Source organism: Agelaius phoeniceus, chromosome 23, assembly GCF_051311805.1.
Source record: "Agelaius phoeniceus isolate bAgePho1 chromosome 23, bAgePho1.hap1, whole genome shotgun sequence".
Lineage (NCBI taxonomy): Eukaryota > Metazoa > Chordata > Aves > Passeriformes > Icteridae > Agelaius > Agelaius phoeniceus.
This window is the reverse complement of record NC_135287.1, coordinates 4,927,986-4,941,893: the sequence shown is the minus strand read 5'-3', so window position 1 is coordinate 4,941,893 and position 13,908 is coordinate 4,927,986. Positions and strand designations below refer to the sequence as shown.

The window sequence follows — 13,908 nt, the reverse complement described above, 5'->3', positions numbered from 1 at the left end:
TTAATATGAGGAAAAGTCCCCTCCTGATGAGCAGGAAGCTGCTGGATCAGCCCCTTGGACTCACAGCTGGAAGTTCAGAACATTTTGGGGAATATTGAGGCAATCCCAACCATTTTGTGATGATGTGGAATTGCTTTATCCCAGTTATTTGGTCTCTTTTTAATGGGGGCTCCCAATTTAATTTTGGGCAAAGCAACCCCAATTCTGCCCTTCCTCATGGAGGAGGGACCTGGCCTTGCTTCAAACCCTCCTGAGGGGCAGGAACCTGCTGAATCAGCCCCTTGGATTCACAGCTGGAATTTCAGGACATTTTGGGAATATTGAGAAATATTAAGAATATTTTGGGAAGCCTTGGTGGAAGAACCATTGTCCAATATGGGAGCACGGGTCAGGCTGCAGGGGAAACGTTTCCCACGACATTTTTGTCACTTAGAGTATCCAATTCCAGCTTCTGAACAGAACCTTCCTCTTCCTCAGCCTCTTTCCCCTCTCCTTTGGGCCCTGCCAGGCTGGGAAATGTTTCCATGCTCTTCTTGCCCACTTTTATTTTTCAACCAAACTGTAACACTTTGAAGCATTTCTGCTCAGGGCACCTCAACTTGTTGTTCCTGCTTAAAAGTGATAATCCCCCCTTAATCCAAACCTCAAGTGCCTGTTTTAATGAAACCTTCAGATGAATATCAAAGAGCTATTTACTTGTATCTAATATTTTAATTAGATTATATTCTCAATTTAACCCATTAAACCCCCTTTGATGAGCTCCATGTTCAGTGTTTAGCCCCAGATGCTGGAGGTAATGAATATTGGACCTTTGATTTAATGAGAATTTCTGCCTTTCCAGCCTGACTCCCTTTGTATCCCCTTTTTTTTCTTTTTTTTTTTGCTTTTCTGGCCTATAGAATTCATTTAATTGAAGAAGTCTCTTATCACCACACATTAAGGAACCTAAATTAGCATCCCTTTTCTGATGAGAAAATGCAAGCAGACATTTTCTCTTTGATCTGAGGGCTGAGTTGAAGTAGGCAACAGCCCCCTGAAAATGAGCTGATGGCTGCATTATTTGGCTGCCATGCAGATGTGTCCATGTGGTGCAAAATGCTTAATGTCTTAATTGGTCACCTTCCTCCCTGGCTGGCATCCTCTTCCCAGAAATTAGGGCAGAAATCTGTTCATTTGTTGGGGTTTTTTTTAATAAAATAATGAATTTTTTAGGAAATATTTAAATATTGAACCTGTGAGAAAGCTGGATATAAGGCTGCATCTGGAGGAGCACATTTTAAAAATAATAATAATAATAATAATAATAATAATAATAATAATAATAATAATAATAATTATTATTATTATTATTATTATTATTATTATTATTATTATTATTATTATTATTATTATTATTTTAACAGCCACTTATTTTTTTATAACACTGCTCATCATCTTCTCACAAACCATCACCTCACAAACCATTTAGAAATTCTGGTAGTTTGGGTGTTTTTAAATCCCACAAAATGACATTTTTACGTGGAAAGAAAATTTTTCAACCTACCTCAATAGAAATTCAGATTTTCCCTGCACTTCACAGAGATGGTGGCACAGAAAAAGAGACCAATGAGCATCCAGCTGCTTAAAGTCAAAGGCCAAAATTTAATGTATTTCAGATTAGGAAGGCAAAATATTTAATTAAAAATCAGCCTTATAAACGTTGAATTAATTATGAATTAATTATTGAGGGAGGAGTCTGTGTGCAGCACCCAATGGAAATTCCCAACATTTTCTTGGCAACACCAACATTTCTCAGCATTTGAGGATCTGGAAGTGTTGCAGCTGAGATCACCTTCAGTGGGCAAAGCCTTGGTGTCAGTTCCACCAAAAAAATGTTCCTGTAATAAAATCCCCATTGTGTTCTTCCAAAAATAACCAAATTTGGCTTCCCAGCACCTCACAAAAGTCATGAGCAGGCTGCTGGCACCCTGGAGAACATTAATTTAATCCTTAAATACATTAAACAAGGCAAAGCCTCACAGCCATCATTCCAGCTCTAAAAATCAGCTGAGGAATGAAACCAGATGAGGTTTGGCCCAAGGCCTGCAGTCCCTGAATGCTTCCAACAGCCACCAAGGAGCTCTGCTCTCACAAACCAGGCCCCTGATTGCTGCTATTTCCTTCCAGGGAGCCAGTTTTTCCTTCTTTGCCAAAAAAAAATCTGATTTTTTTTTCTAAATTTTGATTCATATGAAACCAATGAAGTGGGAGGTTTACCTCTGATTTAGACTGTGCTTTGTTTTTCCCTCACATCGCTCCTATATCTAATTTAAAAACAAACAAACAAAAAACCCAAACATTTTCCATGTGAGAAAAAGCAGGAATGTGGAGAAAGGAGCAGCTCTGGTGTGAGGAGGAGGAATGGTTTCAGTGGTTTCAGTGGTTTCAGTGGTTTCTGGAATGGTGTCAGTGGTTTCTGGAGTGGTTTCAGGAATGGTTTCAGGAATGCTTTCAGGAATGGTTTCAGTGTTTTCTGGGATGGTTTCAGTGGTTTCTGGGATGGTTTCAGTGGTTTCAGGAAGGGTTTCAGGAATGGTTTCCTGCAGTGGTTTATGGAGTGGTGTCAGTGGTTTCTGGAATGGTTTCAGGAATGGTTTCCTGCAGTGGTTTCAGGAATGGTTTCAGGAATGGTTTCTGGAATGGTGTCAGTGGTTTCGGTGGTTTCTGGAATGGTTTCAGGAATGGTTTCAGTGGTTTCAGGAACTGTTTCAGGAATGGTTTCCTGCAGTGGTTTCAGGAATAGTTTCAGTGGTTTCAGGAATGGTTTCCTGCAGTGGTTTCAGGAATGGTTTCTGGAGTGGTTTCAGTGGTTTCAGGAATGGTTTCAGGAATGGTTTCAGTGGTTTCAGTGGTTTCAGGAATGGTTTCAGGAATGGTTTCAGGAATGGTTTCAGTGGTTTCAGGAATGGTTTCCTGCAGTGGCTGCAGGAATGGTTTCAGTGGTTTCAGGAATGGTTTCCTGCAGTGGTTTCTGGAGTGGTTTCAGTGGTTTCAGGAATGGTTTCCTGCAGTGGTTTCAGGAATGGTTTCCTGCAGTGGTTTCAGGAATGGTTTCTGGAGTGGTTTCAGTGGTTTCAGGAATGGTTTCCTGCAGTGGTTTCAGTGGTTTCAGTGGTTTCAGGAATGGTTTCCTGCAGTGGTTTCTGGAACAGTTTCAGGAATGGTTTCAGGAATGGTTTCTGGAGTGGTTTCAGTGGTTTCAGGAATGGTTTCAGGAATGGTTTCCTGCAGTGGTTTCAGTGGTTTCAGTGGTTTCAGGAATGGTTTCAGTGGTTTCTAGAAGGTTTCAGGAATGGTTTCCTGCAGTGGTTTCAGGAATGGCTGAAACGTGAGCCGCTCACCTTCACTCCTGCCACCACAAACCCGGGTGTTAAAAGCTCCTTAAACCCAAGTTCTTCCCTGAGCACTGACCCTGCCAGGGAGGGAAGGCACCTGTGGGTCAGGACCAGGCATCTGCACCCTCCTGCCTTCCCAGGCATGAACCATGGCAGCAGCTGCTCCACCCCACAGGGCAGCCACCGACGGCGCAGCCAAGCTCCAGAAACAAAATCAACCCAAGAGACAAGAAATCCAGAAACAAATCTGAGAAACAAGAAATCTAGAAACAAATCTGAGAAATAAGAAATCTAGAAATAAATCTGAGAAACAAGAAATCTAGGGGGAAAATCCAATAAATGAGAAATCTAGAAACAAGGTAAACCCAAGAAACAAGAAATCTAGAAATAAATCTGAGAAATAAGAAATCTAGGAAAAAAATCCAATAAATGAGGAATCTAGAAACAAGGTAAACCCAAGAAACGAGAAATGTAGAAACAAAACAAAGAAATAAGAAATCTAGAAACAAATCCAAGAAATCTAGAAAGAAACCCAAGAAATAAGAAATCTAGAAATAAATCTGAGAAATAAGAAATCTAGAAACAAATCTGAGAAATAAGAAATCTAGGAAAAAAATCCAATAAATGAGGAATCTAGAAACAAGGTAAACCCAAGAAACGAGAAATGTAGAAACAAAACAAAGAAATAAGAAATCTAGAAACAAATCCAAGAAATCTAGAAAGAAACCCAAGAAACAAGAAATCTAGAAATAAATCTGAGAAATAAGAAATCTAGAAACAAATCCAAGAAGCAAGAAATCTAGGGAAAAAATCCAATAAATGAGAAATCTAGAAACAAGGTAAACCCAAGAAATGAGAAATCTAGAAACAAATCCAAGAAATCTAGAAAGAGACCCAAGAAACAAGATATCTAGAAACAAAACAAAGAAATAAGAAATCTAGAAACAAATCCAAGAAATGAGAAATCTAGGAAAAAAATCCAATAAATGAGAAATCTAGAAACAAGGTAAACCCAAGAAATGAGAAATCTAGAAACAAGATCAATACAAGAAACAAGAAATCTAGAAATAAATCCAAGAAACAAGAAATTTAGAAAGAAGACGAACCCAAAAAGCAAGAAATCTAGAAACAATATTAATACAAAAAACAAAAAATTTGGTAACAAGATGAACCCAAGAAACAAGAAATCTAGAAACAAGATAAATACAAGAAACAAGAAATCTAGAAACAAGATAAATACAAGAAATCTAGAAACGAGATAAATACAAGAAATCTAGAAATGAGATAAATACAAGAAACAAGAAATCTAGAAACAAGCCCCAGAAATGAGACATTTAGAAACTAGGTAAATCTAAAAAACCAAGAAATCTAGAAACAAATCCAAGCAACAAGAAATCCAGAAATAAGGTAAACCTGAGGAACAAGAAATCCAGAAACGAGATAAACCCAGGACCAAAATCTGCCCCTTTTTAAGCCAGGACCATCCAGGCTGGAGTTGTTTGCAGTTGGCTGAGGTGATGCTGTTGTTGTTGTGCTTAGAAGAGAGGAGAAGCTCCCTCGGGATGTCAGTGATAAAAAATGCACAAAATCCAGCAGGGAGTAGAGAGAAATGAGGAGAGGAACCATAAAAAGAATTTTACACCATGCCCAGGTCATTGCTGGGCTTGGCCATGGGTTATTTACACCTTCCCCGCCTCCTCCATGGGTGTGTAACAGCAAGAAATTCAAATTATTTGCTCTATAAATGCCCTTAAAATCTGTATCTGAGCTGGTTTTATGGAGGTCTGGCTAGAAAATGAAAAAATTTGGGTTGGAATTGCTTTCCAAACCCAAAAAAGTTGAAAATGTTTGAGGCAGCATGCAGGGAAATGCTGAAAATCAAAACAGAAAGCAAAGGATCATGGCAGGATTTCATAGATTGGGGGTTGATTTTCTATAATGAAAACAACAACAAAAACAGCATTAACCACTGGTGAATTAAATTAATCACCAGAACACAATTTCATTTCAGAACAACTCACTGAAGAACTTTGATGAAAATCAATCTTCTTGAAAAATGGGAAATCCACCGACGAAATTTCCTGTTCCCAGCAATTATTTCCTGCGAGTCACTTCCACTGCAGCATTCCCCAAGTGCACACATTAATTTTATTTTTTTACAAAAGAGAGAGAGCTCGAAATCTCTCCCCTTCTCCTCAAGCTTCTTGGGAAGAGCAAGGAAAAATCAGCTGCTTGGAATAAGTCAGGATCCAAGAATAAAACCTCATTTCACTGATTCCAAGTGAAAAATTCTCAGAATAAAACCTCATTTCACTGATTCCAAGTGAAAAATTCTCAGAATAAAACCTCATTTCATTGATTCCAAGTGAAAAATTCTCAGAATAAAACCTCATTTCACTGATTCCAAGTCAAAAACATTCTGAGTAAAACCTCATTTCACTTATTCCAAGTGAAAAATTCTCAGAATAAAATCTCATTTCACTGATTCCAAGTCAAAAAATCTCTGAATAAAATCTCATTTCACTTATTCCAAGTCAAAAAATCTCTGAATAAAATCTCATCTCACTTATTTCAAGTGAAAAAAAATCTCATTTCACTTATTTCAAGTCAAAAACTCTCTGAGTAAAACCTCATTTTATTTATTTCAAGTCAAAAAATCTCTGAGTAAAACCTAATTTAATTTCTTTCAAGTGAAAAAATCTCAGAATAAAACCTCATTTTATTTCTTTCAAGTGAAAAAAATCTCTGAATAAAATCTCATTTCACTTATTTCAAGTGAAAAAAATCTCAGAATAAAACCTAATTTAATTTATTTCAAGTGAAAAAAATCTCAGAATAAAACCTAATTTAATTTATTTCACGTGAAAAAATCTCAGAATAAAACCTCATTTTATTTCTTTCAAGCGAAAAAATCTCTGCCAGAAAAAAAACCTGCCTGCCCAGCCCTTCCTTTTCCCCAGAACCATCTCCATTCTCCAATAACCTGTTCCCAAAAGGTTGCCCAGACCCTCTGGAAATGCCATTTTTCCATCTCCAGACTCTCTGGAAATGCCATTTTTCCATCTCCAGACTCTCTGGAAATGCCATTTTTCCATCTCCAGACCCTCTGGAAATGCCATTTTTCCATCTCCAGACTCTCTGGAAATGCCATTTTTCCATCTCCAGACTCTCTGGAAATGCCATTTTTCCATCTCCAGACCCTCTGGAAATGCCATTTTTCCATCTCCACAGGGATTCCTCTGGCAGCGAGCGTCTCCTTCAGCTGCCTCCATTTCAGGGCTTTTTGCACCAAACTTCCTGGGATAAGCAAATTCCCAAATCTTCCCGTTCCCTGCAAGGCTCTGGTGTCCAGCAGGGATGGGGACCCCCCTGGCAATGGGAATATTCGGTTTTTAATGGGATTTTTTAGCTTTCATTGTCAGCCAAGGCGCCCAAAAGCACCCAAAGGTGCAGATGGTTGTGGGGTTTGTTTTATTGATCCTCAGGAACGCTTTGGGATGGGAGTTCCTGGAGCGGCACGGGAGCAGCAGCAGAGATTTGAGGGGTTTTTGAGTCGTATTTTGAGCTTTTTCTCATAAATCTGACATCACAGAGCAGAGCCAGGACAGCCCCGAGCCATCCCCGAGCCTGGAACAGCAGCGGCAAATGTGGTCAAAAAAAAAAAAAAAAAATCCCATAAATATCGTGTGGATCCCATAAATATCATATAAATCCCATAAATATCGTGTGGATCCCATAAATATCAGATAGATCCTATAAATATCGTGTGGATCCCATAAATATCATGTGGATTCCATGAATATCGTGTGGATCCCATAAATATCATATAAATCCCATAAATATCGTGTGGATCCCATCAATATCATATAAATCCCATAAATATCGTGTGGGTCCCATAAATATCATATAAATCCCATAAATATCGTGTGGGTCCCATCAATATCATGTGGATCCCATGAATATTGTGTGGATCCCATAAATATCATATAGATCCTGTAAATATCATGTGGATCCAATAAATATCATGTGGATCCCATAAATATCATATAAATCCCATAAATATCAGATAGATCCCATCAATATCATGTGAATCCCATAAATATCGTGTGGATCCCATAAATATCGTGTGGATCCAATAAATATATAGATCCTGTAAATATCATCTAGATCCCATCAATATCATATAGATCCCATAAATATCGTGTGGATCCAATAAATATCATGTGGATCCCATAAATATCATATAAATCCCATAAATATCAGATAGATCCCATAAATATCATGTGGGTCCCATAAATATCATATAAATCCCATAAATATCGTGTGGATCCCATGAATATTGTGTGGATCCCGTAAATATCATGTGTATCCCATCAATATTTTGTGGATCCCATCAATATCATATAGATCCCATAAATATCATATAGATCCCATCAATATCATATAAATCCCATAAATATAATGTGGATCCCATAAATATCGTGTGGATCCCATAAATATAATGTGGATCCCATAAATATCGTGTGGATCCCATAAATATCATATAGATCCCATCAATATCATATAGATCCCATAAATATCATGTGGATCCCATAAATATCGTGTGGATCCCATGAATATTGTGTGGATCCCGTAAATATCATGTGTATCCCATCAATATCGTGTGGATCCCATAAATATCGTGTGGATCCCATAAATATCCTACAGATCCCATCAATATCCTACAGATCCCATCAATATCGTGTGGATCCGATCTTAATTTTAACAATTCCCGATGAAACCTGCGGGGGTGGGGGGGGAGGCTGACAATAATCCCAGAGCAAAATACACAGAAAAAGTGCGAAATTCCCAGGTTTTTCAATTGCCATCGCTTCCCTGCCCACGGGATTTGGGAGAAAGGGAGAAAGCGGAGCTGGGAGTGGCATTTCCAGCCGGCTCTGCTTCAAACCCCGCCGAGAAACGCGGTTGCTTCCAAAATCCTAATTTTTTAGGGAGATTGGTGGCATTTTGTCCTGAAAGAATTTATTAAAAACACGCAGCTTTTCCTGGGTAGGTGGATGGGTGTTGGGGGTTTTCTTCTAAGCACAATGTGTGATTCTTTATTTTTCAGGTAAAAAACTAGAATGGCAGACTCACAAAAAAAGAGGAAGCGAACACGCACATTTCAATCATCTATATTTTATATATGAAACAGGAAAATTAAAGGTTTTCCCCTCACAAAACGACATGTCCCATCATCCAAAATGCCCTGAAAGTGCCAAGAACGCCAGACAACCAAATGAAATTCCCGAGAAAAAAAACCAAAAAACAAACCAACAAAAATAAGGAAATAAATTCAATCACTCAGGAGACCCCGCCACGCCGCCGTGGTGCTGCTGCAGCAGGGGATGCTGAGCCAGAATTTTCAGAATTTTCAGCAAATTTTCAGAATTTTCAGCAGAAATTTTCCCGGGAAAATTCCCAATCCCAATCCCAACATCTCCTCCCAGAGATGCTGAAGCTCCGCCGCGCTCCCGGCGCATTTCCCAGCCAGCAGCTCAGCCCAAAACCAAAACTGAATGATAAAAAAAATTTAAAAAAAATCAGAATTTACCTGGAAATGAACCCAATTTCCCTGGCAGGAAGGTAAAGGCAAAGCGGGGCTGCTCCAGCTGAGCGCAGGGAGGCGGGAGGGGACGGGAGCCGAGCGCGGGAGCCGCTCCGGGGCTGTTTCAGAGGAAAATGGAATTATCCGGCATCCACACCGTTAAACCGGGCAGGAACCACGCTGCCCACGCTTCTCCAAGCTGTAGAAATTCCCTTTTTTCTGCCTGGGAGCGCCGTTTGCTCCACGCAGCCGAGGCGAGATCGAGTTCTTGATGATGCTCCCCCTTCGCTTCCCCACAGCGGAATGAAATAAACGGGATTTTTATTTTTTTTTTTTTGCCTTACCTGTTCCTTCGGAGGGTTTTCCTTACAAATCTTTTTTATTTACGCACGGTTGGAAAAGCTCTGCCCGACCTCCCGCGCTGGGGATGGAGACGGCGAGCGTCGGGAGAGCGGCGAGGATTCAGGGATTCGGGGAATAAAGGGTGAAATCCGCCCTGCCTGCCTCTCCCAGGAACCACAACATGCTGCCACGAGTACACATTTATTTCACACCCGAGGAAAAGTTCGGGGAACGAGGAAAAAAAACTCCGACGTTTCGGAGGGAAAGGGGGAACCTAAAACACCCTCGGCTCCTTTCATTTCCGAGCAAAGCCCGGCCTTGGGGCGATGCTGGGGGCACCGCGGGGTCCCGGCCCCCTCGGGGACATGGCCAGGGAGGGGAAGGGGCTCCCCCACACCCGCGCCCCCTTCCCGAGCCCGTCGGGGGCCAAGGAGAGGCAGCAGAGCCCGCTAGAGGTGGTGGGGGCAGATGTCGCCCTCCTCCAGGATGTCCACCTCGTCCTCGGGGTCCTGCAGCAGGAAGGGCCCGGGGGGGCCCTTGCGGGGCTCGGTCCCGGCCGGTTCGGGCAGCTCGGGCTCGGGGGAGCTCTGCTCCCGGCTCTCCTCCCCGGCCGCCTGCTTGGGGTCGTCCTGTGTCTTCCGCAGCTGCTTTTTGTGCTTCATGCGGCGGTTCTGGAACCAGGTTTTCACCTGGGGAGAGGAGGGAAAGCGGGGGAAAGATTGGGGGGGAAAAAAAAGGGAAAAAGAGGGGGAAAAATTAAAAGGAGAAGGATGCTGGGTGTGATATGGATGTGGGGATGCTGGAGGGGATGCGGGGATGCTGGAAGTGATCCGGGGAATGCCGAAAGGATGGGATGTGGGGATGATGCTCCTCGGGATGCGAGGATGCTCTTTGGGATGTGGGGATGCTCCTCGGGATGTGGGGATGCTGGATCCATGGGATGAGGGCTGGGAACAGGTGCCGGGGACAGGATGCTGGAAGTGATCCGGGGATGCTGAAAGGATGGGATGTGGGGATGCTCCTCGGGATGTGGGGATAATCTTTGGGATGTGGGGATGCTCCTCGGGATGTGGGGATGCTCTTTGGGATGTGGGGGATGCTCCTCGGGATATGGGGGATGCTCCGGGGTTGTGGGGATGCTCTTTGGGATGTGGGGATGCTCTTTGGGATGTGGGGATGCTCCTCGGGATATGGGGATGCTCCTCGGGATGTGGGGATGCTCTTTGGGATGTGGGGATGCTCTTTGGGATGTAGGGATGCTGAAGGGATGTGGGGGATGCTCCTCGGGATGCGAGGATGCTCCTCAGGTTTTGAGGATGCTCCCGGGATGTGAGGATGCTCTTTGGGATGTAGGGATGCTCCCGGGATGTGGGGGATGCTCCTCAGGTTTTGAGGATGCTCCCGGGATATGGGGATGCTCTTTGGGATGCGGGGATGCTCCCCGGGATATGGGGATGCTCCTCAGGTTTTGAGGATGCTCCTCGGGATGTGGGGATGCTCCCCGGGATATGGGGATGCTCCCCGGGATATGGGGATGCTCCCGGGATGTGGGGATGCTCCCGGGATGCGGGGATGCTGGACCCATGGGATGAGGGCTGGGGCCAGGTGCCAGAGCCAGTCCCCTCTCCCTACCTGCGTCTCGGAGAGGCTGAGGGCCGTGGCCAGCTCCACCCGCTCGGGCGTGGAGAGGTAGCGCTGGATCTCAAACCTCTTCTCCAGGCCGGAGAGCTGCGAGTCGGAGAACACGGTGCGGGCCTTGCGGCGGCGGCAGTGCTTCCCGGGCAGCTCGGCGTGAGCGTGGTGCTGGAAAAGCGCCGGCACCGGCATTCCTGGGGGGACACACGGCGGGGACCCGGCTGAGGGAGAGGGGACCGGGGAAAACCCCCAGAAATGTCGGACTCGTCCCGCCGCGGCTCGGGGTGGGCTCTGCCTCTGCCTCTTTGAGGTTTTTGTGGTTTTGTTCGTTGATTTCGTTTTTTGAGGTCGATTGATTGGTTTGGGTTTGGCAGTTCCCGGTGAAGGGAGCCCGGGCAGCGCCGCCACCGGAGGGGACTCGAGGCTGGCGCGGGCACCTGAACCCTCCCGGCGGGGAAACCACAACGAAATGGGCACGGAAAACACCGGGGGAGCCCTGGAAAAGCCTGGAGAGGGGGAAGCGATCCTTGACGGCCCCGCTGGCACGCGGCTTGGGAAACTTGGGAGGTTTTCTCCTTGCAAAGAGCAAGAACGGGCCCGGGCACGGGCAGAGCCTCCGCAGGGTGGGGAGAGGAGCGGCGCAGCCACAGCGGGGCTGCTGGAGATGGAGAAGCGGAACCCGCTTGGACAACGAGAGGGAAACGCGAGGTTTTATAAAATAAAAACGTTGAAAAAAGAATAAAATTAAAGGCAAAGAGAGAGAAACCCTCAAGGTTTCGGACATCCGCTAACGGAGTGGCTGCCCCGGAGCGAGCGGCTCTGCCCTGGGGGATGCAGCCAGGCTGGTGGTGAGGGATGTCCAAGATTCACCCGAGCTCCCACCCGAGTCCCCAGCTGGACCCCGCGGGTGCAGCCGCACTTACCCGAGGCGGTGAGGAAATAGGGGTGGTGGTGGTGATGCTCCGGCTTGTGCAGGGCGGGGTGCGGGTGAGGCGCCAGCAGGGTCGGGGTGGGCATCAGGGGGTACCCATAGTCCAAGAGGGGCACGCGGGAGGCCAGCGAGCCGGGGAAGTGCTCGGGGGGCACCTCCCGCAGGGGTTTGGGCTTGTGCAGCAGGATGTCCTCGATGAAGAACGAGGTGGGCCGGCCCGTCGAGACCGGCAGCACGGGCGAGGTGAAGTTGAGGTTCATGGCCCTCCTCGGGCAGCGGGCAAGGGACGGAGCCGCGCCGGGCTGCGGCAGCAGAGACGGGGGGCGGCCGGCTGCACCCCCGGGCCGGCAGGGAAGAAATGAAAATGATGATGTAAATAAAGAAATCAAGAATTTTTTTTTTTTTTTCAATCCGCAGTCAAAATAAACAGTGACAATAATATTATTGGGGAGGCGAGGCGGGCGCGTCGGGGATGCGCGGGGCGCTGCGCGCCTTTGAGGCGCGCTGGGAAGGGGGATGCGCGCTGAGCCAATGGCGAGCGGGGGGGGGACGGGCCTGCAGGGCCACCCAGAGCACCCCGGGGGCGAGGAGGGGGCGAGGAGGGGGCGAGGAGGGGGCGAGGAGGGGGCCAGGAGCCGCCCGGAGCCGCAGAGCTCCGCAGCCTCCCCCGCGCAGGGCTCCGCACCAGCGCGCCCAGCCCCGCTGCCAGCGTTTCCCCCAAGGCGCGAGGATCTCCCGCTTTGGCTTTTTGGGGTTGTTTTGGGGTTTTTTTCCCTTTTAAAAATAAATAAATAAAGAAGGAAAAAAACTTCGGGGAAAATAAAGCAGCGCTCCTTTCCCACGCTCCGCTCCCAACCTGTCCCCGGCACGCAGCTCCTCCCGTCCCTCTCAGCTCTCATCCCACCGCGGTTTTGTTCCCATCCCTTGTTCTTCCCATCCCTTCCCCGCTCTCTGTTGCGCCAACACTTTTTTTTAAATTATTATTATTTTGGGTCTTTCCTCTGTTTGTCTTTTTTCTTTTTTTTTTTTTTTTTTTGCCTTTCCTCACCCCTCTAATCTGCACCATTCATTTCCCCGGAGTCAATTTGCTCAAATGAGGGTGATACACCACATCATAGCCGAGATAATTTCGGTTCGCATCTCGGAAAATTGCTCTAATTATTGATGTTAAACTCAGGGAAATTAAAAGAAGGCGCTTCTCCTTCATCTCCTGATTTTAAGCTCTAATTTGTTGAAATCGAGTTGTCATCACAATTCCAATCACTCCCGTTAATAGTAAAAGTGTTCTAATAGAGGCAGAATTCGCACAACCCATGCTATTAGATAATTAAGAAAGATGTTAGAAAGACAAGTGCTAATCCTTGGGCACACGGACAGCGTCTCCATCTGATCCAGCAGGTAGAACAAATTAATTACCCGAATCAATTAGTCCTAAAAGTACAGTTCTGCGGCAAGTGCAAGCCATGCCTTCCATATGGATGAGCTGGTAAATGGTAAATAGATGAGGAAAAAGCTGGGGAAGAATAGGAACGGCGAGCGCGGGGCTTTAATGAGCGCGGGGCTCGCGAGTTGCGCAGCGCTGCCAGCGCCGGGCACGGCCCCGGGCCGGGGGACAGCGGGGGCTCCTTCAGCAGCTGCCAAAACCGGGGAGGGGGCGGCCCGGGAGCCCCCGGTGCCAGCCGGGAACCCCACGGCAGCGCTTGGTGCCCGCTGGAGCCGCACCCGCGCTTGGTTGGGTGCTGGGTGCCCGCCGCAGGCAGCGCTCACCCGCCCCAGCAGCGTGTGTTTGTGTACATCGAATATATCCGCGGTTCTGCCTTGGTTTTATGCGTTATGTTTGGATTTATGTCGCGTATTATGGTCTTATGTGGGGTTTTTTATGTTTAGAAATATATATAGATATGTATTTATACACAGATCCTTTCCTGCAGGGTATGGATCAGCTACCCTGGTGCAGGAAAGCAGGAGGAGTCCCTCAGGACTGGGGGAAAAACTCAACTCCTCTCCCTCTTTTTCCCTAAGAAAAATAATTTAAGAAA

The 13,908-nt window shown here is 45.9% G+C and overlaps 1 protein-coding gene across 1 annotated transcript; it reads right to left on the bottom strand.

The window, feature by feature from the left end:
• Positions 1-8,978: 8,978 nt before the first annotated feature.
• Positions 8,979-12,175, bottom strand: BSX (brain specific homeobox). Its single transcript, XM_054647294.2, has 3 exons — positions 11,862-12,175; positions 10,936-11,132; positions 8,979-9,992 (listed from the first exon to the last, which is right to left on the bottom strand). The coding sequence occupies exons 1-3, from the start codon at positions 12,127-12,129 to the stop codon at positions 9,753-9,755; spliced, it is 705 nt and encodes a 234-aa protein (XP_054503269.1). The 5' UTR covers positions 12,130-12,175; the 3' UTR covers positions 8,979-9,752.
• Positions 12,176-13,908: the final 1,733 nt, after the last annotated feature.

Coding starts and splice junctions, on each gene's coding strand:
- BSX (XM_054647294.2), bottom strand. CDS start 12,129: ATGAACCTCAACTTCACCTCGCCCGTGCTGCCGGTCTCGACGGGCCGG. Junction 11,133..11,861: donor CTATTTCCTCACCGCCTCGG/GTAAGTGCGGCT, acceptor GTGTCCCCCCAG/GAATGCCGGTGCCGGCGCTT. Junction 9,993..10,935: donor TCAGCCTCTCCGAGACGCAG/GTAGGGAGAGGG, acceptor TCCTCTCCCCAG/GTGAAAACCTGGTTCCAGAA.